Here is a 24,497-nt window from a genome sequence, read left to right on the forward strand (position 1 = left end):
ACAGCTTCAATCGAATAGACATTCCGCCCTATGAAAGCTATGAAAAGTTATATGAAAAGCTGCTAACAGCCATAGAAGAAACGTGTGGATTTGCTGTGGAATGACAACTTCAAGGATTTACCCAGGACTCTATTTATAGCCTGACGGACAGACAGCCTCTTTTCAGCAGAGTTTCAAGGAATGCTGAAATACAGGAAAATGCCCCCCCCAACCCCCCCTTTAAAAAATTTTAGGACACTGTGAGGGGAAAGGACAATTTTGAAATTCCTTTTCAAGGAAAAAAAGAGGTCTTTATGCTTTGCCATGAGGCCACATTCAGCTGCTATTTAAAATTAGTATCTTGAACCTAAAGAATGCTGACTTTTCCTACATTTCCAGAGTTAGGCAGTATTCTACACTTAAAGACTACTACTATTTTTATAAAAGGTAATCTATTCAAATCACTTCACAGATTTCAAGTCTGTCAAACGCCAAGACAGCTGCAGCAGTCGGTACAAGTCGCTTCGTTTCGAAAACGTGGTTTTGAACAGCTCCTGTACTTGCTCTTTGTAAAAAACAAAATAAAATAAAATTATTTTGAATTATTCTACCTTTGTAAACAATTGGCTACAAAAGAATCCTAAAAAAATTAAGCCATTTACAAGTTTAATTGCCTTTTTCTATAGCAAAGCATTATATTTTAGAAGCATTATATGTTTCAACCTAGCCTAAGTGAGTTTTTTTTTTTTTAAATATTTTTCAAGCACGAATTCTCTGGAATACAGCTATATAATTTTGGTTGTCAAGTTCCTAATGCAACCATTTAGTCTGAACTTAGTAGCTTATTTGCTACAATAAAATGATGCATTCAGGGGCTCCCTGTTCTTTAAGAGACTTTAAAACAGAAACCTTAATTTTTTATCTTGAATGAATATGATCAGGTATTTTGGATTTACTTTGCATCTTAAATGGAAATACTGCATTTTTATAGCTACTTAGATCACGTGGATGAGATGGGATTTTCATTCTGTTACTGGGTCAGCTTATCTTTGAGATATATATATACTATTTCTGTAAACCAAAGTCTCCTATGACAAGTGCACCTAATTCATATTATATTTTAATTATGGTAAGTTTCTCTCAAGTAAATCATCCTGAATCTCTGTTTAGCTGCTCATATCTTAATCAGTTAAAATTATGAAACAGGAAAAACTCTGCTCAAAAGATTATTTAGCAAAGCTTAGAAAACTCTGCTTTTACCTAACAAAATGAAGTGGGGGTGGTGGGGCAGGAGATGTGATTACTAAAAAAAAAAAAAAAAACAAAAAACAAAAGTGATTCTAACTCTCTCATAAACATTAAATCTGAAGAGTAATTTTGGAGGTAAGGGAATCTTCGGTTCCCTTGGTATTGAAGATCAGCATTTGATTTTGAAACATCCAGATTCAGCTTTCAAGGTGCGTGGCATGTTGCATGATCCAGAAGGCAACCAGAATTCTGGAGTGAGAGCTTGGAAAAATCTGAAGTCATGAGTGGTTTTTTTAAATTCAGCCATCAGAAATCTGCACTATTCTTTTTTTTTATGTTTTACATTGATGAGAAATCAGGCATAGCAAATTTTGATGAGATAGCTTTGTTTAAATTTTGCAGCTTAATTATCAAGTGAATCAGCCCTTTGTGTTCATTTGATGGATTGGTTTCAGCCTGTGTTCTTGGAGCCAAGGGCTTCCTCAGAGGTGCCTCAGAAGTCATGGTTTAAGAGAGGAGGGACAAAGAGAGGGCAAAGAAAGGCCGAGTTGGTATTTGAGCAGAGGCCTCGAACTCCCCATCCGCCTTTACCCAGAACAACTCTGATTTTTCTTTTATATATTGGAATTTTACATAAGGTTTCAGAGACTAGGAGGGGTGGGGGGATGGGTAGAATACAAGAGGTGGAAAATTTGCTGCTTAAAAAAAAGTTGAGAACTACTCCTGTAGCTTCTTGTGTATTTATTTCATTCAGCCAAATTTGACAGCCACACACAAGCTGGTTTAGTTATAACTGTGTAGTGGCGCTGTGCTTATGCTGAACTGTTCCTTCCCACTTTGTTTTCTTACTGCATTCTTAGTTGTACCGGAGAACATCTTGAAATACCCTGTTTGATTATCAGTAGTTTTCAGCTTTCACAATAATACCTTATTGATTGCAGGTCCATCTCTCTTATATTAAAGCACTAGTGCAGTGTAATTGTGCCTATTACAATCGTTCATTAAAAGTACATGATGAACACTTCAGAGAAATTATAACTGACAGATGCATTAATGAAATGCTACTCTCAAAATAATGTACAAAATAGAGCAGGCAAATACCATTGCTTTTTGAGTGCCTTTTTAACTTAATAGAGCTTTAAAAGAAAGAAACTCCCCTCCCTTACAGTCTATGGTATCACCAACATAATTTATAAAAACATGATTTAGATTTCATTTTCAAAGTCACATTACCTGATTACTTCTAAACAGGTGCTAAGCAAACAAAACCCCCCAACGAATCACTGACCCTTGGACTTGCACCTCATGTTTAATGTGAATATTTATTTCCACATGTCCCTCTTAGCTGGATTTTTCCTAATCCTTCCTCTAGTTGCGTTATTTCAGATACGTGATGTCATGTTTCCATACATTGCCTTTGCATCATGAATGCTTAATTACGAACAGTGGTTACTTTGTAGAGCTCGTATGCAGTACAGAGGTGAGTGTGTTTCAGAGGGTCTTACTTCTTTGGTGTAAAGAGTTTTTAAATAGTGCTGTGTATAGTGTACATTTTGTTTTTGCACATAGTTTGTTGCCCTGAATGGGTTTTATTTTTAACCAAGTCTTTAATTTTTTCCTTGTAATTACAGTCCAGAGCACAAGTTTCCCTTCTCTTAAATACAGTGTAATTTGCTTTATTTTATAACACTAAGTTGGCTTGAACTTCCGGTGCATTGAGCTGGCTGCATGGACGGGAGTTACAGAATTGTTCCGGTCATCCTGACAGTTTGATAGAGCAGCTCCTCCTGCTTGTCTTTAGGCTGCAGCACAGTCAATGGCTGCCACTTGTGGTATTTAATGTACTTACGTTAGAATGATGGTGTACCAAATGCTGAGTTGTTCTGTTTTTAGATGTAATTAGTTCACTTATTGTAATATTCTTCTTCTCTCAAACTGACTTTAAAAACAAAGTTTTATCATTTTCATTGTATGTGTATTTATTACAGAGTGTTTTAGCTTTGATATTCTTTGTATTTTCACCCAGTTGTTACATGAGCTTTATCAATAACATCTGTATAAATGGTTTTTTAAAAATTAACTATGTATGTGCCCATGCCGAAGTTGAGCAATAAATGAATGCTGTTTGCACTGTCACAGCATCAAAGTTTCTAAAGAATATTGAGTTTATAATGAATTGTTTTTAAGAACTTTGCCTGGCTCTATCAAGAGTGACTACACACAGACCGTAAAAGGTGAAGTTTAAAGGTTCATGGGCCTTCCCGAGTTGGTGTTTTTGTCACGTGGCAGAGCCTGAGGGCTCAGGACGCCTCCTGAAAGGTCCGGCAGGGAAGCCGCTGTCTTCCCCTGCCGTGGCGCCGCCTTCGTGGTCAGTGTGGCCTGTAACAGCTTCCCAGGCTCTGGAGGGCAGAGCTACGACCAGGGCCTCACTTGCTTCCTTGACGTTGAGCAGAATCCTCGAAAAGCAGAAATCAGTTACATTTTCCCAAGGAGCCGTGACTTTAAGGGTCGTAATTCAGTTCTGTAAATGTAGTGAATTAAAGTCTAGCTATCTACAAGGGTGAACAGGGAATTGGATAGGGTGTTTTTTCACCCACAGTAGTCTGTGTAAGTCTCTCCTCAGCATAGGCCACACAGAGAGGCATGTCTTGGCGGGGCGAGGGGCTGGTGGTGCAGTGGAAGCAGTCCTGCGTGGAAAGTTCCCAGAGTGGGCATGGGGTCCATTTTTACATCCTTTTGAAATGTATCTTTTTTTGCTTTGCCTCACATTGCCAGTTTACTCTTTGTCATCTAAAATTTGTATATACTTTTTAGTACATTAAGGATTTTAGTAGTAGAATCATCTATAAATTACCTGAAAGTCTGAGTACTATGTGACGTTTTTCTGCTCTATGCTGACCTGAAAGGCTTGTCTTTTTATTATAATGAAGGTTAACCTCGGCACCACCCACTGCATTTATTTGTACTTTATATCCCAAATGCTTCCGGTAGGATATGCCGAGGAGCAGAATGGAGCAGAGGTAATTACACAGAAAAAGGCTTAAAGGCCCATGATAATATTCTTAGCAAACTAGACAAATCAGATTTTAAAGTTACATTTCATTGAGAGGTATTTACCTTAAATGTGGCTCATTCTTTGTCCATTCAAATGTCATTTGCCATTCAAACCTGTCGTGCTCCTACCGTGTCCCCGGCTCTGTACCAGCTTTAGGGATACAGCTTTGGATGGTTAAAAAAAACTGAACTTCCAAACTAGTGTTTCTAGTGTATGTCTCAGAAGCTACAGTGTAAACTGAGTTCCTCAGAACTCAAGAGTGTGTGCAGCGAATCAGTCAGTCATGATGGCAACATGAGATCAATTACCTCACCTCAGCAAGGCTTCAAATCCCTTTTGGTTTTTAAAAGTTGGTATTGTTCCCCCACTCCCTTTCCCCATGACATCTCAGACTCTAGCATACCTTTTGTGGATATTTGGGCTGGGATTTTATCTAGGTTATCAAAGTAGTCTGAGCTGTAGTCTCTCTTACGAGTGTTTTATAAGCAAAGGAAGTGGGGAGACAACTGTAGCACCCTGAGGGGTGGGTAAGAGACCCGTCCAGTTTCAGTCTTTAAGACCCATCACCACAGTCAGAAGTTTCTTTTCCCTTGTGATGAGAATTTAGCAACCTTCCAGTGTGCACTGCGTTATTACTAACTGCAGTCACCATGCTGTACAGTACACCCCCGTGAGCTATTTCATAAGTGAAAGTGAAACTCACTTAGTCATGTCTGGCTCTGCAACCTCATGGACTACAGTGTCTATGGAATTCTCCAGGCCAGAATACTCAAGTGGGTAGCTGTTCCCTTTTCTAGGGGATCTTCCGAACCCAGAGATCGAACCCAGGTCTCCCACATTGCAGGCGGATTCTTTACCAGCTGGGCCACAAGGGAAGCCCTTATAACTTAAAGTGTATACCTTTTGGCCACCCTTCACCCATTTTTTCCATTCCCCATCTCTGACAACCACCAGTTTGTATCTACAAGCTCAGTTTTGAAGGGTGAGAAGGGTTTTTGTGTTAAATTCCACACATTAAGTGAGATCAGATGATATTTGTCTCTTATTTTACTTAGCATAATGCCCTCAAGGTTAATGATGTTGGTGCGAATGACAGGATTTCTTTTTTTTTTTTTTAGGCTGAGTATTATTTCAATGTGTGTATACATATATACAAGTTTTCTCTATCCATTCATCCATCAATGGACACTTAGGTTGTTTCTGTATTTTGGCTATTGCTTCGGTTGAACATGAGGGTGCAGATAATCTTTTCCAGTCAGTGTTTTCATTTTCTTCAGATAAATAACCAGAAGTGAAATTGCTGGGTCATATGGTAGTCCTGTTTTTAATTTCTTGAGGAACCTCCATAGTGGCTGCATCCCCACCAACAGTGCACCAAGGTTCCCTTTTCTCTACATATTCACCAGAACTTACTTTTTGGTAGCAATCAAACAGTTATATCTCATTGTGGTTTTGACTTGCATTTCCTTGGTTATTAGTGATGTTGAGCACCTTCTCATGTACTGTTGACCCCCAGTATCTTCTTTGGGAAAAAATTATCTATTCAGTTCCTCTGCCTATTTTATAACCAGATCGTTTGCTGCTGAGTTGTATAAGTGCTGTGTACTTTGGATATTAACTCCTTATCAGATGTCTAATTTGCAAATATTTTCCCCCATTCAGTGGTTGCCTTTTCATTTTGTTGATGGTTTTCTTTGCTGTGCAAAAGCTTTTCGGTTTGATTTAGTCTCACTTGTGCTTTTGGGGTCAAATCCAAAAAGGAAAAAAAATCATTGCCAAGACTGATGTCAGTGAGTTCACTGCCTTTTTCTTCTAGTTTTATGATTCCAGGTCTTACAAGTCTTAACCCATTCTGAGTTAACTATTTGTGTATAGTTAAGACAGTGGTCTAGCATCATTCTTCTGCATGTGGCTGTTCAGTTTTCCCAGCATTATTTATTGAAGAGGATGTCCTTTCCCCGTTGTATATTCTTGGCTCACCTGTTATTGAGTTGATGGACTTTATGTGGTGGTGGTGGTTTAGTTGCTAAGTTGTGTCTGACTCTTGCGACTCCATGGACTGTAGCCTGCCAGGCTCCTGGGTCCATGGGATTGTTTGGGGCTCTCTAATTTTGTCCCGTTAATTTATGTGTCTTTATGCCAATACCACATTGTTTTGAGTACTACAGCTTTGTAATATAGTTTGACGTCAGGGAGCCTGATGCCGCCAGCTTTGTTCTTCAGGGGGCAGAGTTTTAAAGGCAGTTCAAATTTAGTGTATTTTTTAAGCTAACAAACTGGCCATGTCCATCAAATTCTAGGTTAGAGTTTGAATAGTTTGAAATTCCATTCAACGTTTTCAGCATGTCTGGATTTAGGATCTAATAGATCACTCTATAAGCTGCAGCTTAAACCCCAATTTTGGAATTCCTTCCATTTATGCCATTTCTCTTAATGATAACCGTCTTCTGTCTGCCCTACCTATCTCATTCCCCTGTTGCAGACTCCCCCTGTTTTCAATGTGATACCTCTTTCCATTGTGAATAAATTTCCCCTACACCCTTAGTTCCTTCACTAGAGGCTCTGTTCTCTTGCCTTACTTAAGACACAGGTTTTCTTTTCCTTTCTACATTTTATAGGAGAGGCAGCTAATTCTCCAGTGTCCCACATGATACAGTAATGTATATACACAGCTAAACATACATATTTTTAAAAAATTCTCATTGCCAGTTTAAAAAAAAATCTGAGGTAACAGATTTTAACTACACTTGCAATCATTTCACAGTATGTAGATTTATCAAATCATCGATAATGTGAACTGTATAAATTTAAGCTAGTATATCAATTATATCTCATTAAAAGAGGAGGGACTCTTCATCACCTGTTCCCCCAATGCCTAGTCTTACTTTCCAGAAGCTACTACTCCTAACCCTTCTGTCAGCTCTTCTGGTATTTCTCCATTTCCAGATGAGGTGGTTAATAGTGCCCTTCATTACTTTTAGACAGTGATTCTGGTGGGGGGTGGGGTGGGGTGGGGTGGGAATGGAGTAGGAGGATATTTAAAGATTTATTTCTCACACAAACCACCTCATTCTGTAACACCCTTACCCCCACCCCATACAGTTATAGTTAAATTATAGTTCTAAGTCACTTTTCAAATGTGTGATCATAATAAGCTTTCCCTGAGTGGTTCTGGGCAAAGTGGCTTCACATATAATCCCCTCTCCACAGGTACCTGGCTAGTAAGACCTCCCACCGAGTTAAGTTACCGCTTCATAAATTTGCTTTCTACTTTTCAAATATGCACTGGCACCTTTTGCTTCCTATTCTTTGACTTTTGCTTAGCAGTCTCATCTCTCTCCTGGTAAATTCCCTCATCGTTCTTTCTCGTTATTCCCAGTTACTTAGTTTGGTAAAGAGCTAGCAGAACTAACTTAAGAGTCCTAAAGCATTAAAAGGAAAAAAAAATTAAAACAAGCATAATGATGCCTTTATAACAAATTCAAATAGTATATTATGCAAAGTGAGTGTAATAATCTATCACTGAGTCACACCTGGGGACTTTTCTTCTAGACCTTGGTGGTTTAGTTGCTAAGGTGTTTTTGACTCTTGAAATCCTATGAACTGTACATAGCCCACTAGGCGTCTCTGTCCATGGGAATTCCCCAGGCAAGAATACTGGAGCAGGTTGCCATTTCCTTCTCCAGGGGACCTTGCTGATCCAGGGATCGAACCCATGTCTCCTGCATTGCAGATAGTCTCCTGCTTTGCAGGTGGATGTTTTACTGACTGAGGCATAGAGGCCACCCTCTAGGCTGTACTGACTACATTGCATTATACCCACTCATGCCAAAGCTTCTTAAAGATTTGCTCATTTTAAGGATATAACATGTATATCTAGCTAGATGTTATTTTTCTCTAAGTTTTAGAACTTATGTTCTAGCTCTTGTGTGTTTCCTGCATCCTGTCCATTCACCTGCACTGACTGTCACAATATATACATTGCAGCTATCTGCATGTCTCTAAATTTGGCTATCCAGGGAACTCCTGCCTTCCTAGAGGCCCCACTGTCAGCTGTCATTCCAAAAGGGCAGCACGTGGGACCAGAGCATTGGGTTCACCTGCTACTCTTCTCTCCAAGGCGAGCAGATCCCACCCTATCATGCCAGCTGGCCTCCCTGGGCCTCTATCCTTGTTCATATATTCTTCTCTCTATATGCCCTAATGGGAGCCTCTCTTCTCCCTTCCAATCCTTTTCTGGTGCCCTCTGCCATTCTCTGGCTTTGGTCAGCAAAGTTCCCATTTCCTCAACTGCTCCAAAGCCTCCGCGCACCTCCTGGCCTTTTCAGAAGCCCTCCTATTCAGGAAGGACATCATTTTCCTTCTTCCTCCTCTGCTCACCAGAAACAGGGCTGGGGTACACTCCTTGCCGCCTGCAACCACGAGTGCTCTGCTGAGCACAGATGGCTGATCTTACACCTGCCACCCTCCCAAATGACAGAGGCCATAACGCGTGATTCTCATCTTCCAGCCTCCATGTGACCACGTTACACAGACTTCGCCATCGTATTTTTAGGGTTTAACCCTAAGACTCACCTCTAATGACAAGCCCACACTTTAGCTCTTTTCTGAATTAGAGATTTTTTTTTTTGGTCCTCAAGTGCTGTTTTGTTCACCTAAAGCAATAGGCTTCAGGAGCTGGCTGCTCAATTGAGGCTTGTTAATTGCTTTCATGCACCTCTTTTAAAAGTTTTAGGTCAAATTCAAAGCAGTAAACTTGAAGAAAACAGTATTTATTTTCAAAGTTATTTCATAAAAAGTACTAGTCAATATATAGATAAGTCATTCTGAAATGATTCTTCTGGTTTAGATTGTTTTACTGGCTCAGTTCTAGCTCTGCCCTGGTGAAGTCCACACTGAGGAAGTCTGGCATCATAGGAAGGGATTTTTACTGTACTGAAAGGAAGCCAAATGAAGCCGACATTTGAAGCGCTCAGCTTCCAATTCCCGGAAAAAAGCATCGTCGTCGTTTTGTGTTATCATGTACTGCAGTTGTTGAATTTCCTTCTCCATCTTAGATCTCAGCTCCCTCTTCACCTTATGTAACATCTAAAAGAGAATTCATGTCATCTTGCTAGTCACAACACAGATCCAGGCCCTCATCTATTTTTATTCCCTCTCTACTTTCCTAATCATCAAGCTTCTGCAGTAATTTTAATAATTTAGCAGCAGCTCTAACAGAGATCTGAACAGGTAAAGTTAAAATCACAGAATATAGGTTTTGAATTGTTGGTAGATCTTATTAGTATCCTCTCCACTTCTATTTCTTAAAAATGTAAATAAATGATTTCTATCTTATTATTACCTGGGCCTGTGATTTCTCTCTGGCTTTGAGCTCTTGACGTTCCTGTGATATCGCTTCTGCCAGCAATGAAAACTGTTTACAGGGAAGAAAAAAACCAAACCTTATATTTGTAGTCCAAATATAACAATTATGTTCACAGGCTAAAAATCTTAAATCTTAAAATCACAGGCTGAAAATCAGCAATACGATTCTATACTGTGGTCAAGCACTAGCTAATTTTATCTTAAATTTCAGTCAGTCTAACCTGTGTAGTGACAAGTTCCGAATTTAATATAGACTCTGGTCAAGATTAAGCACATCCGAATATAAATTAGCAGCGGTGAGCCCACCTGGTCTTTATAGTAGTTCTCCATTGAGTCCAGTTCATTCTGGTGCTGTCTCTTCTGTTCATCTCGCTTTTCTTTGGCATAATTTCTTAGGTCTTGTAACCTTTGCTTTTGAATTTGTAAACCTTCTTCAAACAGTTTCTTAAATATCTGTTAATTATTTAAGTCAGAAAAAGTTATGCAGAATTTTCATGGTGGAATAAAATTTTGCCCAACTATAGGTATGCATACTGACTGTATTTCACAAAGTTTTTTTGGGAAATAATAGCAAATAATACTTTAATATTCTACTATATGGATATGACATTTTATTAATTTACCAACTGATGGACATTGGTAGTGTTTCCTCTTTCTGTCTGTTATAAATAGGGTGGTTATAGTATGAACATCTGTGTATAGTTACCTAGGGGTGAAAGTGCTGGATCATGTTTAACCTTTTGAAGAGCTGCAGACTGTATTCCAAAGTGGTTGCACCGTTTTATAACCCCACCAGCCCTGCATCTGTGTTCCAACTTCTACATCCTTGCCAATACTTTATTTTAGCCATCTTTATGGGTGAGAGTTTATGTCAGTTGTTCTGATTTGTATTCCTTCAATGACTAATGACATCTTTTCCTGTGTCCCAAAGGTTCTTTGCTGCAGCCGTATATACAGGAAAATGACCCTCAAGCAGAAGTCAAGGCTGCATGTGCAGAGCTGAGGGCCGCGTTGTTATGATCTAACTAGGCCACAGATAAACAACTGTTGAAAGGATCTGGACATGCCCACTTGTCCTCACTGATTAGGTAGGAGTTCTTGACCAAAGTACAGCCATGCATTCATTAGTCAGTGGTATTACCTTAGTGTGAAGTTATTAAACCTCTCAAAGCCTTAAAGTATCTTCTAGAAATGAGGATAATAGTATGACTCCCTTCAGAGTATTTAGTCCCATGAAGTAGAATTACCCTAATGTTTTACTCTAGAGATGAAATTTATTGCTAGTTTGGAATCACAAGCTTGATTAGGATGAAATAGCAAGTATCCTGTGGAAAGATTTCACAGCATACCTATCCATTATTTTCCTGATTGAGTAGAACCTGAGGTCATGTAATCACACCTTAAGTTCCTGTCTCAGAACATGCGACCAGCCCCCTAAAGCAGTTATCCTGGAGAAATACCGACACACAGGAGGTCAGAGGGAATTAAGACTTCACATTAAGGTAAGTGCAGTAGAGATTCAGATGACCCCACAGGCACATGAAAAGATGCTCGACCTCACTAATTATTACAGAAATGCAAATCAAAACTACAATGAAGTATCACTTTATGCCAGTCAGAATGGCCATCATTAAAAGTCTACAAATGCTGGAGAGGGTGTGGAGAAAAGGGAATCCTCCTACACTGCTGGTGGGAATATAAGCTGGTGAAGCCACTATGGAAAACAATATGGAGGTTCCTCAGAAAACTAAAAATAGAATTACCATATGATCCAGCAATCCTGTTCCTGGGCATGTATCTGTGCAAACAAATACCATATAATATCACTTATACGTGGAATCTAAAATATGACAAGTGAACCTATCTACCAAAGAGAAACAATTACGGACGGAGAAAACAGACTGGGGGTTGCCAAAGAAGAGAGGGTTGAGGGGGAGGATGGAGTGGTTAAACTGGGGTTAGCAGATGTAAGTTTTTATACACAGAATGGATAAACAGCAAGGTCCCACTGTATAGGATATTTGTCAATATCCTTTGACAAACCATAATGGAGAAGAATGTATAACTGAGTCATTGCTGTAAAGCGGTAATTAACACAACTATATTTCAATTACAAATCAACTATACTTTGATTTTAAACAAGTAGTAGAGACTGAGAATAGACCGGGATGCACTACGGAGGTGATAAAATGAGGTGTGAACAAGCCTGGACTCTAGCCAGCATCTCAGACTTGCATTCAAATTACGACAAGAGTCACAATGAAGGTGGTTCAAAAAAGTAACAGACAAAATTTATCTTTTTAAATGGATCGGACAGAAAAGCCATAGTTACCATTTCTTCCCGGCTCCTCATTCTCATCATTTTTGAACGCAACTGAACTCTATAATCATCATAATATTTTCGGGCACGAACAATCTGCTGCCGATTTTCTTTTATCTTTGATTGGGTTAACTTCTGCTTATGAATTCGGTCCTTGAAGTCTTGCTAAGGGAAAGGGAAAAAGAGGTAAGAACAAGAGGAAGACAGACTCCGATGTTCTCATCTACCCTGCTCCCCATCACCATGTCTTCAGGCAGCAAGCTAGCTAGGGAGGGCCCGTGGTCTGCTGGCTGGGCAGAAAGTATGGCCCCCAGAAGCCTTCCAGTCGTTTTGGTAGGTTCATCATCAGAGTCAGAAGAGGTGCCCCACAGTCCAGTGGTTAAGATTCTGTGCTCCCACTGCAGGGGGCATGGGCTCCACCTCTGGTAGGGGAAGTAGGATCCTGCATGCCATTTGTGTGGCCATCTCCACTGAGCCCCTCTCAAACAAGCATCTCATCTCCCTGTTCCTCCAGGAGGTCACCTAAGTAATACCCAGATGCCCACTTAAAAAGAGTAAACTGGCATTCACAAAAGATGCAAAACTAAGGAAATCTGGTGATCTCTTAGCTGAAATGAAGTCGCGAAGGAAAAGCCTTCAAACTCCCTATCCAGACACGCGTTTTCTTCTCCCCACTGCCAGAGTCCCACATGCAATTCCTGATGCTTCCCCTTCCTTCTCAGGAGCTGTTCAGAGTTTCAGTTCTCGCTGCTTGTCTCTACTGGAGAAGGAAATGGTGACCTACTCCAGTATTTTTGCCTGGAAAATCCCCGTGGACAGAGGACCCTGGCAAGCTACAGTCCATGGGGTCGCAAAGAGTCAGACCCGACTGAGCGACTTTATTTTCACTTTTCTCTTTCATGCACTGGAGAAGGAAATGGCGACCCACTCCAGTGTCCTTGCCTAGAGACTCCCAGGGACGGGAGTCTGGTGGGCTGCCGTCTACGGGGTCGCAGAGCCTGACGTGACTTAGCGGCAGCTTGTCTCTATCCTCAGTCTCTTCCTCTGGCTTATTACTGTCTTTGATCTCTGGCCTCTCCCTTCACGATACTTAAGAGAATAACATTATACTGTATATGATTCTTAGCCCAAATTATATTGGAGACATAAATAACTTCAACTTTCTATTTGGGACCTGAGAAAGAAGGGGGAGGACAAAATAAACACTTGAGTTAACCACCTGGAACCTGACAGGGCTCACAGGGACAGACCTGGATTAAAATCTAAACTTGCCCTTGCTGACTATGGCGGGACTGAGGGCAAGTTAACAGTTCAAAACTTCAGGTTTTTCATTTCACAGAAAACACCTCTAATGTGTTACTATAAAGACACTGTATAGGGAGGGAGGTTCAAGACGGAGGGGACATACGTATACCTATAGCTAATTCATGTTGATACTTGGCAGAAAAGAGCAAAATTCTGTCAAGCAATTACCCTCCAATTAAAAAATAAATTAGAAAAAATAAAACTGTGTTTATGAAGCAGCTAGTACCTACCCTCACATCAGTGTTGGTTAAAGACTAAATGCTTCCACAGGCAAGTGCTGGAGGTGTGAGTCAGCAGGGATACTGCTCAGCGAGTACAAGTGATTAATTAACTTACACATTCAAAGATACAGTACCCAGCTTGCTCTCGACATACCAGTCTCTTGTTATGTTCATATTCTTTCTTGATAAGCGCAGTAAGGAGGTCATGCCTTCTCAAGGCTTCTTCTATCTTTAAGTGGGATGGAAGGGAAGGGGGTTAATAATTCTGTTCACTAGATTATCAAGGATAAGCCCTGCATCTTTTTGCTTTATATTTCTATGCTTAATTGACAGCTATCTTACTTCATCCTGGAGTTTCTTCTTTGATCGATTTTCTCTGTAGGCATCTTTTTTGAGTTGTTCAACCTGTGCGATTTGCTGTTTCCACATTTTGCTTAGTGTTTGGCCAGAAACATAGAGAAATGGAAACTGCTCCAGCATCAGGGGGAGGAGACTGTGTTCATTCACTTTCACTGCAAGGTAAAAAAATTTTTTTAATCTGAGAAACTTGCTGACAGTTTTTAAGAAGAAATCTCATTCAACCTTTAGTCAAAGCTTATCTAAGTGATATGGCTCTGAGCCTGAAAAGAACAAGTCTAAAAGTATGTTATTACTTTTGCATTCCTTTTCTGATTGGGACAAGCCAACTACTAGTAAGGATGAAAATAAGCTGAACATTTCTGACTGAGGAAATGCTGGTCTTATGAAGTCCATCCTAACTGCTCAGCTGATTCAGTGCCTGGGGTGGATGCTCTGTGTGTGGTCAAACAGACTCTCCAACCCTCCCAGGAGGGAAAGTCTGTGTCTACTAGGATGTAGTTAGAAGGTCAGTGGTCTCTGAAAACGCACCTCAGTGCCAACTCTCAATATACAGGAGCTGGATAGGCCCTCTGCTTACTTTGGAGCATCCCTTTGGTTCTACCAACTTCCCAGAAACAAAGAAAAGGCAGCCAGCACTTAGTGAACAGAGAGAGAAGCTGAGGTTGGAACAGCAGGTCATAGCCAGTGCATTCCTTTGTGCCAATGTATTGGTATATACTTAAGTGTTTTAAAGAAATGGCTCATTTAAGAGTTTTATCTCTCTCTACAAAAATTTAGCATACGGCAGCGGCAGAAGAGGGCACTTTGTCCAGCTCACTGGTAGATGTTAAGTTTTCAGTGCTGTGTCCTTGGCAGGCAGCGTGTACTTTCAAAGGATGCCAGTTTTCCATAAAGTACAATTTTGTGGTTCTTACTTGGAACTGTTTTATTTGGCTTTGGCAAGACACCTCTTGGACTTGGAGTTGTGGTTTTTCGAGAGTAAATCTTCCAGGGTTGACTTTGTTTTGGAGTTCCTTTATGAACAGCTCCTCTGTGTATTTTTTTCTTAGACATAAAACAATAGAATGAGAAGTCTAATAGCTCTTTCATGTATCATCTTAAATATTACATATCAGCAAAAATAGTCAAAATAATTTCCAACCAAACTACCTTACTTCAGACTTCTAAAATTTGGTTAGTATTTACCTACTTTAACTTAAATACCTCTTTAGTTTCTGGCAGCCCTTGGAGTTTGAAAAAGCACTGAATCTTATTCAAGTTTCATAGTTGCCATAGTCCTACCCCCTAAATACAACAAATGACCATGTTCTGATGTGCTTGCTTCTTTGACAGTCTTTTCCATGTAGATTACAAAAGTTCTAAAACAATGTTTAGTTATAACCATACTATATTCTATATCCTGGTCTGTGAACATTTTAGCATAAGCATTTTCTTCCCTGCTTTCATTTAGCTTCTGTAACTATTCTTTTGAAAGGCAATGAAAACTTATGCTTTGGGTTTGTTCCAACCAAGCTTAGAACTAGGATTTTCTGTCTTCTCTTACTCTCCCTCTTTAACTTGTCAGCCCAGACTGTCTTCAAAGCCTTGGTGAACTGATAAAACAATAGAAGCCCTTAAAACTGACTGAAGTTTCAGGCAGGCAGGAAAAAATATTAGTATTTCTGGTACCACATTTTAGCAGCTTGGTCACCCTATGAATAAAAGAAAATCCACATCCATGAAATGAAATTCTGCTTTTTTCTAAGAGGCTAATGATTAAGGTTCTGTTGATTCTTTTTTCCTTTTAAAAAGATCCTCTCTGTATTTTCCACTGATCTGATCAAATGGCATTTATTACAGTAGAGACTTTTACCCACTGTTTCCTCCGCGTCATTTATTTCTAGAGGTCCAATATTCTCTTGAACTTTACTTCTTCTTAGTTCCTTTTCAAATGCCTCGGTTATTGCCTACAGGGGAAAAGGTCGTGTGATATTATAGTTATTAAAAACATACAAATGAAAATGAAGAAAAAAAATCTACCTAAGACTGCCATTCGAATCACTTTTTTTAAAAGTTCCTTTCAGGCTACTGATCAATAAATACATATTATTTAACAGATACCTAACTGAGACATAAACTTTACCTAATGTTATTTTTTTGTTCCCACAGTTTATAATTATTTTGATACATCCTTGGATGGAAGCTACATGTTGAATTACATACTGAGTTAGTTTTCACCATGATAAAACATACTATAGCAATAAACTTAAGTGTTCTAAGTTTATGCCACACTTCAAAATCACTATTCACAGCAGAAAGTCTTCCTCAGTAATCATACATTCTCCTGTTGAACCCTAACCACTTCCTTTCATTCCTGTCTTGGGCATTTTCATCCTATCTGTAACTCAAATGGTCTGTCACATTTAATTCACCTCAAGTTCTCTTTATTTCTAAACCTCTCCCTTAAAATACCAGTCTACACTGATACACTTTCTTAATCCACTGGAGCACTGGGTTATATAAGGTTAGTTTTCTTAGAGTTTCAGGAGTACAAGTTTTATAATGGGGGACATAAAACCCATGTCACATGATTTTGTCATCCACTCAGCTCAAGAATCTTAAATGCATTTTATGCCTTTAATCAACAGCATGTTCACTGTAGCATCTGGCTGAGGGTAAATAATGGTAATACCTGCTGCCTAGTAACAGGTAAGAGATAGGATATACCTTTGCTTGAAATCGGCAGACATCTGTTTCTTTTGGTTTTCGCTGCCTTTTTCTCTCCACCTGGAATCGTTTGCTTTTGTTAACTGGAGATGGAGAGAGTGAGTGAGATCTGGAGGGTGCCCTTCTATGCATGGCCAGTCCTGCAGCACAAGAGAGAGACGTACCGCTGAGCTTCTGAGAGCTAGAAATGTTAAGCTGGCACCAAATGGTTGATTCTCACTGAATCCAAAGAGACTGTGAATGTACTGAATGTACTCTCCTCTAATTTCTATTTGTATGTTTAATCATACCAAGCAAACAGACAAATGCACAGAAATATGTACTCAAAATGTTTCAAAGAAGTACTAAATTTCTATATTCACTTTTGGGTTGAAAATGGAGCAACATGTAGAATGCCTACTGCACACAAAGGCCTATACTACTTGGTGGTGGAGAGAGGAAAAAAAGTTAAACCATCTGAGCGGTGTGTCTGCTAACCTTTTACCTAAGTAGGTCCTGGGAAGGGAGACCTAAGTGTGTGTGTATGTACACACACACACACACGCGCGCGCGCGCACGCACGCACGCACACACACACACACCCCTTACCCTTATAAAGCAACACCTTATACACAGAAGTTATTTAGCATTTTTAAGCAGTCCTGTTCTTCCCTAGTGATCCAGCCCCCATATTCCACACTGCCTGCGAGATCTAACAAATTACTTCCCTCCACATACTTTTTTATGTCCATTGTTTATAGACAGACTTAGGAATCTGTTAGTTGTGAAGAGGGGGGCTCTGTGCTTTTTAGGAAAAGCAAATAATTCAACACAGCTCTGACATCAAGGAAATTTGAAAGGTTTGATAACTTTCTAAATAAAATTTTCCAGAGAAGTGTCCTTGAGCTTTTGTCTCTTTACTCTCTTAATTTAAATCTTTCAAGTTAACTAACTTGCACAACCTATTTTAAATGGTGTTTTAATAACATTTTTACTATGTCCACAATGTATTCTTCTTTAGAAGCTGAAGATCCAGTAAGCATAACATTTTAACTTACAATGTGTTTTCTAAATGGTATATGATGTACACGTATACCCTAAGGGAAACAGGCACATTACAGGATGAGGGTTCCCAGAGATTACCTTGGCCAAATTTCAGGGAAGAGAGGAAATAATCAAGACAAGGAAAAAGTATTCTTAAAGTTAAAAAAAAACAACTGAAAAGTTAAGGAAGTTCTGGATGAGAAATGGACTGTTTCGAGAGAAACAAGGATGACTAAAGTAGATAAAAATGAATGCAAAACATGTAGAATTTTAGTTGCTGGAAAATGGGATAATTATTTGAACAAGCAGTAGGAAGTATCTGCAAGGATGTGGCAAACTGGAAACTGTCATGCACTGCTCATGTAAGTACAAATGTGTGTGATCACTTTGGAGGGGAATCTGGCAATGGTAAGAAAGTGCAAACCCCTGATCTACCAATTCTAGTAGGTGTGGATCCCAGAGAAACTTCTGCACATATTAAAGTTGTTCATTGCAGAAGTATTTGTAGTTATGAAATCGGGAAGCAAAAAAAAATCCACATACACCTAAATAAAAATACACACATATAAATGAGATACACTGTATGAAATCAGTGAAAAGTGTCAGTCACTCAGTCATGTCCAACTCTTTGCGACCCTACAGACTGTAGCCCACCAGGATCTTCTGTCCGTGGAATTCTCCATGCAAGAATGCTGGAGTGGGTGGCCTTTCTCTTCTCCAAGGGATCTTCCCAACCCAGGGATTGAACCCAGGTCTCCCACATTGCAGGCAAGATTCTTTACTCTCTGAGCCTCTAGGGAAGCCCTGAGAATACTGGAGTGGGTAGCTATTCCCTTCTCTAGGGGATCGTCCCAACCCAGGGATTGAACCTAGGTCTCTTCTGCATTGCAGGCAGATTCTTTACTGTCTTAGTCACCAAGGAAGAATGAACTCGGTTACACAGTAGTTATAATGAGTGAACTAGAAGTAGGAACAGATTTCTAAAACAATGTTAACAGGAAAAAAAAAGTTGCAGAATTATATATTATCTATGTAAATTTAAAAAAATAGCACATTTAGACAGGTAACACAATGCTGAAAACAGGTGAAATGGGAATTGGCTGTGTGACTCAGGAACTTAAACTGGGCTCTGTAATAGCCTGGAGGGGTGGGACGGGGAGGGAGGCGGGAGGGAAGGCCAAGAGGGAGGGTTCATGTTGATGTTTGGCAGAAATCAACATACTATAAAGCAATTATCCTTCAATTAAAACATTAAAACAATTTTTTTTAAGTAAAAAGACAGGAGTGAGAGGGTTCCAGTTCAAGATGGTAATATACAGGCTCCTGAATTCATTTCCTCCAGAGACACTAATATATACTACATATGGAATAATTTCCTCTGAAAAGAATCTAGACAGTAGCTGAGTGACTGAAATGACAAAAAACCCACATCAAAAAGGGTTAGGGCACACCCTCAACTGCCAGGAGCCATAAGAATGGAGAGAGTGGCTTGGACAACCACAGGTCTGAGAACCAACCAGGAGCGAGGGATGGGCTGAAGGCGAAGAGTCCTCTCCTGTGCAAGACTGCTCCTTCAGGACTGAGAGAGCGGCTGTCCTACACACTGCTCAGAAACCAACACAAAGGCAGGAGACAAGAAACAGTAGAATATGTTCCAAACAAAAGAACAAGATAAAATTCAAACAGATCGTGCTGAAATGCATACAGGCTTTACCTGGCCTTGGCTTCTTCGGTCCATACTCCACAATGCCATCACTGTGCTGAGACAGTGTCTCATCATTTCCACTTTCCACCTCTTCATTTCCAATATTCTCCTCTTCAGAGCCAGTCTTTTCTTTCATTCGATCACCCAGGGCACTTTTTAACATCTATCAAGAAAATCCTTTTTAACATCTGTTACTGATTTCAGCAGAATGCAAGTTGCAAGGATTAGACAGATATAACCTTCTAAAAGCTTTCTCTGATAATTAGGCACAGGTTCAGACACAAGTTTTCAAACGCTTATGCAGAGTTTTTAAAGGATATTTATCAGTGCCACAGACTATCAGTTTCAATAACCTTAAGAGTAAGTCACATAGGGACTTAATATATTTAATCAATGATATCCCCAAACTACAGTATTTTATTTTTTGAAAATCAGAGCTCATCCAATTTTATACCAAAATGTCTTTAGTGACAAAGAGAAATAATACATATGCATCTAAATATATATGGTTTAATGTAATCATGTTATTTAATCAGAGTTTGATAAAATTTGGATGAATATGTACCAAATCTGGTTATATCATAAAAGGCTAGGAGATAATTTCTCAGCCTATGTCCCATCTGCTTGACTTACAGAAGATTTTCACAGTAACTAAGATAAAATTAACTTTCTAGTTCATTAAGCTTAGCTCTCACCTTAGTTGGAAAATCACTTATATGTTCACCAACTATGGCAATTTCAATACAGGTAAGAAAAAAATAAGACTTGCCGAATCTAGTTCAGAGAGGCGCTGAGACAGTTTCTCTGATACTGCATGTAATTCTTGTTCTGTGAACCTTTTTCCTGCCCTCTGGGAGAAAGGTGAACCCCAGGATGAGCCTGCAGCTCTGTTTTCATATCTGTAATAAAAAGTGATATGACATTTAAATAGACAAGCGTGCATTACTTAGTTCAGAACAACTGTAATACATGCTTTGCCAAGTATTTCATACTGGCCTTCACAGCTAAATCTGGAGCGTATACCCTTAACTCTTCAAATCCCTTTGCAGACAATCTGTCAACACTGAAGCCTGCAGTACTATATTACCTTTTCCCTCTGGGAAGTTTCCTTATCCCAGGGCCTTGGTGCCGAGCTGAATACATTTCCTGTTTGCTATCTTCAGACAACTTGGAAGTTAAGGAAACTCTATTGTCTGGTTCCTATTAAAAACAAAGGAGAGTTGATTTGAAAAAGATATAGAGAAGACATAAAAAACAACATATTGTGTGTGATGGGAAGGGAGGACCTGTGACAGAAAGCTAGCTCCCTTTATTCTTCATGTTTTGCTTTTTAAAAAACCCCATCTGTCAAAACACTCTACTGATCACCAATGCCAAAGGAATAGAGCAATGTCTGTAAACTTGTCCTCAAAGAAAAAGCATGGCTCAGGATGTCATTCAAATATAAAGGCAAGTGAGGTGGTCTCAAATATGAAAATTTACAGAGATTATGGCTATACCTGGACAGTGAAAAAACAATCAAATCACAAGTGGAAAGTATTAAAATCATCTTCTTTCATATGAAGAAGTCAACAGAAACTATTCAAAACAAACAGGCAAAACCTCTAAAACATGAATATAAATTCAACATTTTAAACAATTTATATCTTGTTTTTTTTTTCCATTTATTTTAATTAGTTGGAGGCTAATTATATCTTAACTTTGGAGGGAATCTTATGGAAAATATTTCCTGTAGTTAAGAAACATTTGATGTTTTAATTATCTCTTTAATTTCACTTCAGTATCTTTTTCTTCTATTAAAGGAAAATTAAATTTAATACCTTTAAGTAAAAACTATATTATAATCACATTAAAAAAAAACCTTTTAAAAACTGAAGTTAGTGTCCCTCTCAAGAACAGGTTCAAAATGATTATTCCCATTTAACTGCCACCCAGTAAAGAAAGAGTATTACCAACAACTCAGAAGCCTTTCTACCACTCCTGCAAGCCCCCTCAAAGTAATCACTAACCTATGATCCCTTTCTCTCTTTATCCGTTCATCCTCCAATCTAAACTGATGCTCAGAATGTTTAGAATGACGGTCACCTAATGCTAATTTACTTTTTTGGTATTGTTTCAATTTTTAACAATGACAGTGTATCATTTTAAAAATACATTTACCCTTGGCATATACATATACCTTGGCATATACCTGTTGCTGGGAAAATAGGAACGTGATGACTGTATAAAAAAGGCTTTTATTTTCAAAGAAAAGAGTAGATGTGAATAGGCCAGAATGTTAATAGTAGTTCATGCTGGATTAACAGGAATATGGCTGAAAGTTTATTTTTTATACTTTCTTTTATGTTAAATAATTTCAATTATTAAATTAGATACATACAATATGGATTCTGAAACTAGAATGCCTGAATTCTAATCCTAATTCTACAACTGCTGTGTGACTGACCTCAGACAAGATTCTTAAACCCTCTATTTCACTTTCTCCATAAGAAATAAAAATAGTATCTACTTCAGAGCTGTGTTGTAAGAAGTAACTTATCCAATATTTGTAAAGTATGCAGAACTGTGCCTAACGCAAAATAAGCACTCAGTATGTGCTGATTCATCCTATTTCCCCTTTTACAGTCATCCTGTCCCTATCTTCCTAGGGTAAGAATGTGCAGGTGTATGCAGAGGTGAATTTTAAGAAGTACAGTGCTCTCTGGTTAGTGCAGTATTCTTGACTACTATTCTAGCAGAGACCTTTTAAATAAATCTATAGACTATGGTCCAGCTGAAAGCAAACTTTTCCACTTACCACAGAAAATGCCGTGCCTTCTCTGGTAGAATTCATGGGAGGGGAGCAGTGGCTTGAATGCAAGTATTCTCTTCCTATGGGGCAGGGAGCGCGAGGCTCTGAAGGGTGGTAAGGTGGATGCAAAGGAACAGCTGACCGGATGGGCTCCCCTAACTTCCTAGCACTTGGAATCACATCCACAGAAGAAATTCCTGCTAGTTGGACAAATTAAAGTAGATAAGACATAAATCCTTTCACATATACACTATACAAACAAATGTACACACACACTACTTAGAAATATATTTTAAACTTGATTTTAAGAAAAGCACACCAAAAAGACAATGGAAATAGGGACTCATTCTCAATGAACAAGTAGGGACCTAATTAAATTAGGAAGAATGTAATTTTTACTATATTTTCCTAAAAATTTATTTAAAAATAATGAAAAATTACTAAAAACCTAAATGGTTTGAAGAATAGCTATATAAATTATGGTTCATCTATTTGTTATAAAAAGTTAGCCATTAACTATGACTTTATGTAATACTAACTGTATGAAAATCCCAGAGATAATATGAAATGAGAATATTTTTCAAGTTAATATAATTCAAAGACCACCAACTGATAAACTAATGTATCAGAGACTCTTACTGTCCTAAAGTCTTTGAGAGGATTTAGATAATAAAATAGTGGATGCAAAACATATGACCAAAGACCATCTTAAGACATCCAAGTTCATAATTAATAGTAAACATTTACAAATGAGGTCATGTAAAACCAAAAAGAATTGCATTTACTGTAGAGCAACAAAAGTAAAAAGGCTAATAGCAACTGCTCACGATCTACGATCTCCAGCTCCCAGCCACAGTCTCAAGAACTCAGTGTTACTACTCACTGTCTTCAACAAAGGATGTCCTACTCTTGGACAGAAAACTAGAGGGAGGATTCAATACTTCTTCTTCTTGTGAGCTAGAACATGGTAGGGTTGAGGATTTTTTAGACTGCATTTCATTAGGACCTTGGGCACCTAGAAAATATTAAAGGTAAAATGTTTTTATTGCTGTTAGACTAAAAGCTAAAAGTTTAGTACCTTGAGGATAAAAATATCAGAAATGACATAAATCATAGAACTATGTTGGTCTGATTGCTTGAAATACCAAATACTTTTTCATAACTAATAGCAATATGTAGTTTTGTAGCCCAGAATCATTTATGTTAACTTAAAAGCAGTTTTACACAATGCTTCATTCCTCTGCTTTAGAAAAATAGGGGGCAGAGTTGTAGAAATGCCGGCTGTTGCATAGGTGTATCTCTGAGCTAGAAGTCTTGGTTGGAACCATAATCAAAGATTTATAGGTCAAACAAATGTTCTGATTTTTTTCTTTTAAAAAAATATTTATTTTTATTTATTTGGATGCCCCAGGTCTTAGTCAGGCCATGTGGGATCCAGTTCCCTGACCAGGGAATGAATCCTGGCTCTCTCCATTGGGAGTGCAGTCTTAGTCGTCAGACCACCAGGGAAATCACGTTTTGTCTCATTTTTGAATGGTTAATATTTTGAATCAGCTCTATAATATTATGATATTACATAGAAAGCTATATTAAAATAGTTCTGAAATTGAGGAAATACCACTTTGCTGCCTTGGAAATCTATAATACACAAACTCCCCATAAACAAAATGGATTTCCCTTTTTTGATGGAATTTCTCCTAAAAACTCATGGTTAGTTATCACCAAGAACTTCTGTCAGAGTGAAAGTTACACATTTAATTATCTCTCAACTTCAGATTGTTTTAGAACCTACTGTTTTATCACTGCAGAGATTGTGAACTTCTCTATTTGTAAACATTAATAATATTTCAATTAGGGATTTCCCTGGTGGCCTAACAGTTAAGATTCTGGACTTTTACTGCTGTGGCGGCCTGGGTTTAACCCCTGATCAGGGAACAGAGATCCGGCAAGCTACATGGCACAGACAAAAAAAAACTATGTAAGTATTTATATAATAAATACATAACATCTCATTTACAAAAAAAAAGGTCCTCAGCAGAACAAATGAGGGAAGATAAAGTACAAACTTCCTGTTATACAGTAAATAAATCAGGGGATTTAACGTACAGTAACTAAAAGTGTTAGTTGCTTAGTCATGTCTGACTCTTTGCCACCCCACAGACTGTAGCCCACCAGGCTCCTCTGCCCATGGAATTCTCCAGGAAAGAATACTGGAGTGGGTAGCCACTCCCTCCTCCAGGGGATCTCCCCAACCCAGGGATGGAACCTGGGTCTCCAGCACTGCAGGCAGATTCTTTACTGCTGAGCCACCAGGGCAGCCCCAGTGTACAGTACGGGGACTACAGTTAATACTGTGCTGACGGGGGCAGTGCCCTGGGCACCAGAAGCCTGCTCCTCTGGAAGGAGTCTAGTTCACG

At 38.9% G+C, this 24,497-nt stretch overlaps 2 protein-coding genes across 9 annotated transcripts in view; one reads left to right on the forward strand and one right to left on the reverse strand.

Moving 5' to 3' along the window:
• The window catches only part of SMURF2 (SMAD specific E3 ubiquitin protein ligase 2), a 118,144-nt gene extending 114,759 nt beyond the window's left edge, over positions 1 to 3,385 (forward strand). For both annotated transcript variants that reach the window (XM_070479780.1, XM_070479779.1), the window contains exon 19: positions 5 to 3,385. In XM_070479780.1, coding sequence (XP_070335881.1) covers positions 5 to 104 — 100 coding nt within the window. In that variant the 3' untranslated portion in view covers positions 105 to 3,385. The remainder of the gene's footprint in view (positions 1 to 4) is intronic.
• A 5,653-nt stretch (positions 3,386 to 9,038) lies between these two features.
• The window catches only part of CEP95 (centrosomal protein 95), a 35,939-nt gene continuing 20,480 nt past the window's right edge, over positions 9,039 to 24,497 (reverse strand). For 2 of the 7 annotated variants that reach the window (XM_020901741.2, XM_020901737.2), the window contains 14 exons: positions 22,964 to 23,095; positions 22,087 to 22,280; positions 20,377 to 20,489; positions 20,059 to 20,188; positions 19,299 to 19,452; positions 16,562 to 16,701; positions 15,712 to 15,801; positions 14,770 to 14,899; positions 13,838 to 14,007; positions 13,611 to 13,724; positions 11,982 to 12,134; positions 9,956 to 10,102; positions 9,627 to 9,698; positions 9,039 to 9,370 (listed from right to left, as the gene is read on the reverse strand). In XM_020901741.2, coding sequence (XP_020757400.2) covers positions 9,194 to 9,370; positions 9,627 to 9,698; positions 9,956 to 10,102; positions 11,982 to 12,134; positions 13,611 to 13,724; positions 13,838 to 14,007; positions 14,770 to 14,899; positions 15,712 to 15,801; positions 16,562 to 16,701; positions 19,299 to 19,452; positions 20,059 to 20,188; positions 20,377 to 20,489; positions 22,087 to 22,280; positions 22,964 to 23,095 — 1,916 coding nt within the window. In that variant the 3' untranslated portion in view covers positions 9,039 to 9,193. Of the gene's footprint in view, positions 9,371 to 9,626; positions 9,699 to 9,955; positions 10,103 to 11,981; positions 12,135 to 13,610; positions 13,725 to 13,837; positions 14,008 to 14,769; positions 14,900 to 15,711; positions 15,802 to 16,561; positions 16,702 to 19,298; positions 19,453 to 20,058; positions 20,189 to 20,376; positions 20,490 to 22,086; positions 22,281 to 22,963; positions 23,096 to 24,497 lie in introns of those variants that run through there. The other 5 variants (XM_020901740.2, XM_020901738.2, XM_020901739.2 and 2 more) reach the window with 5 other exon arrangements.

The sequence above is a fragment of the Odocoileus virginianus genome, chromosome 17, assembly GCF_023699985.2.
Source record: "Odocoileus virginianus isolate 20LAN1187 ecotype Illinois chromosome 17, Ovbor_1.2, whole genome shotgun sequence".
NCBI lineage: Eukaryota > Metazoa > Chordata > Mammalia > Artiodactyla > Cervidae > Odocoileus > Odocoileus virginianus.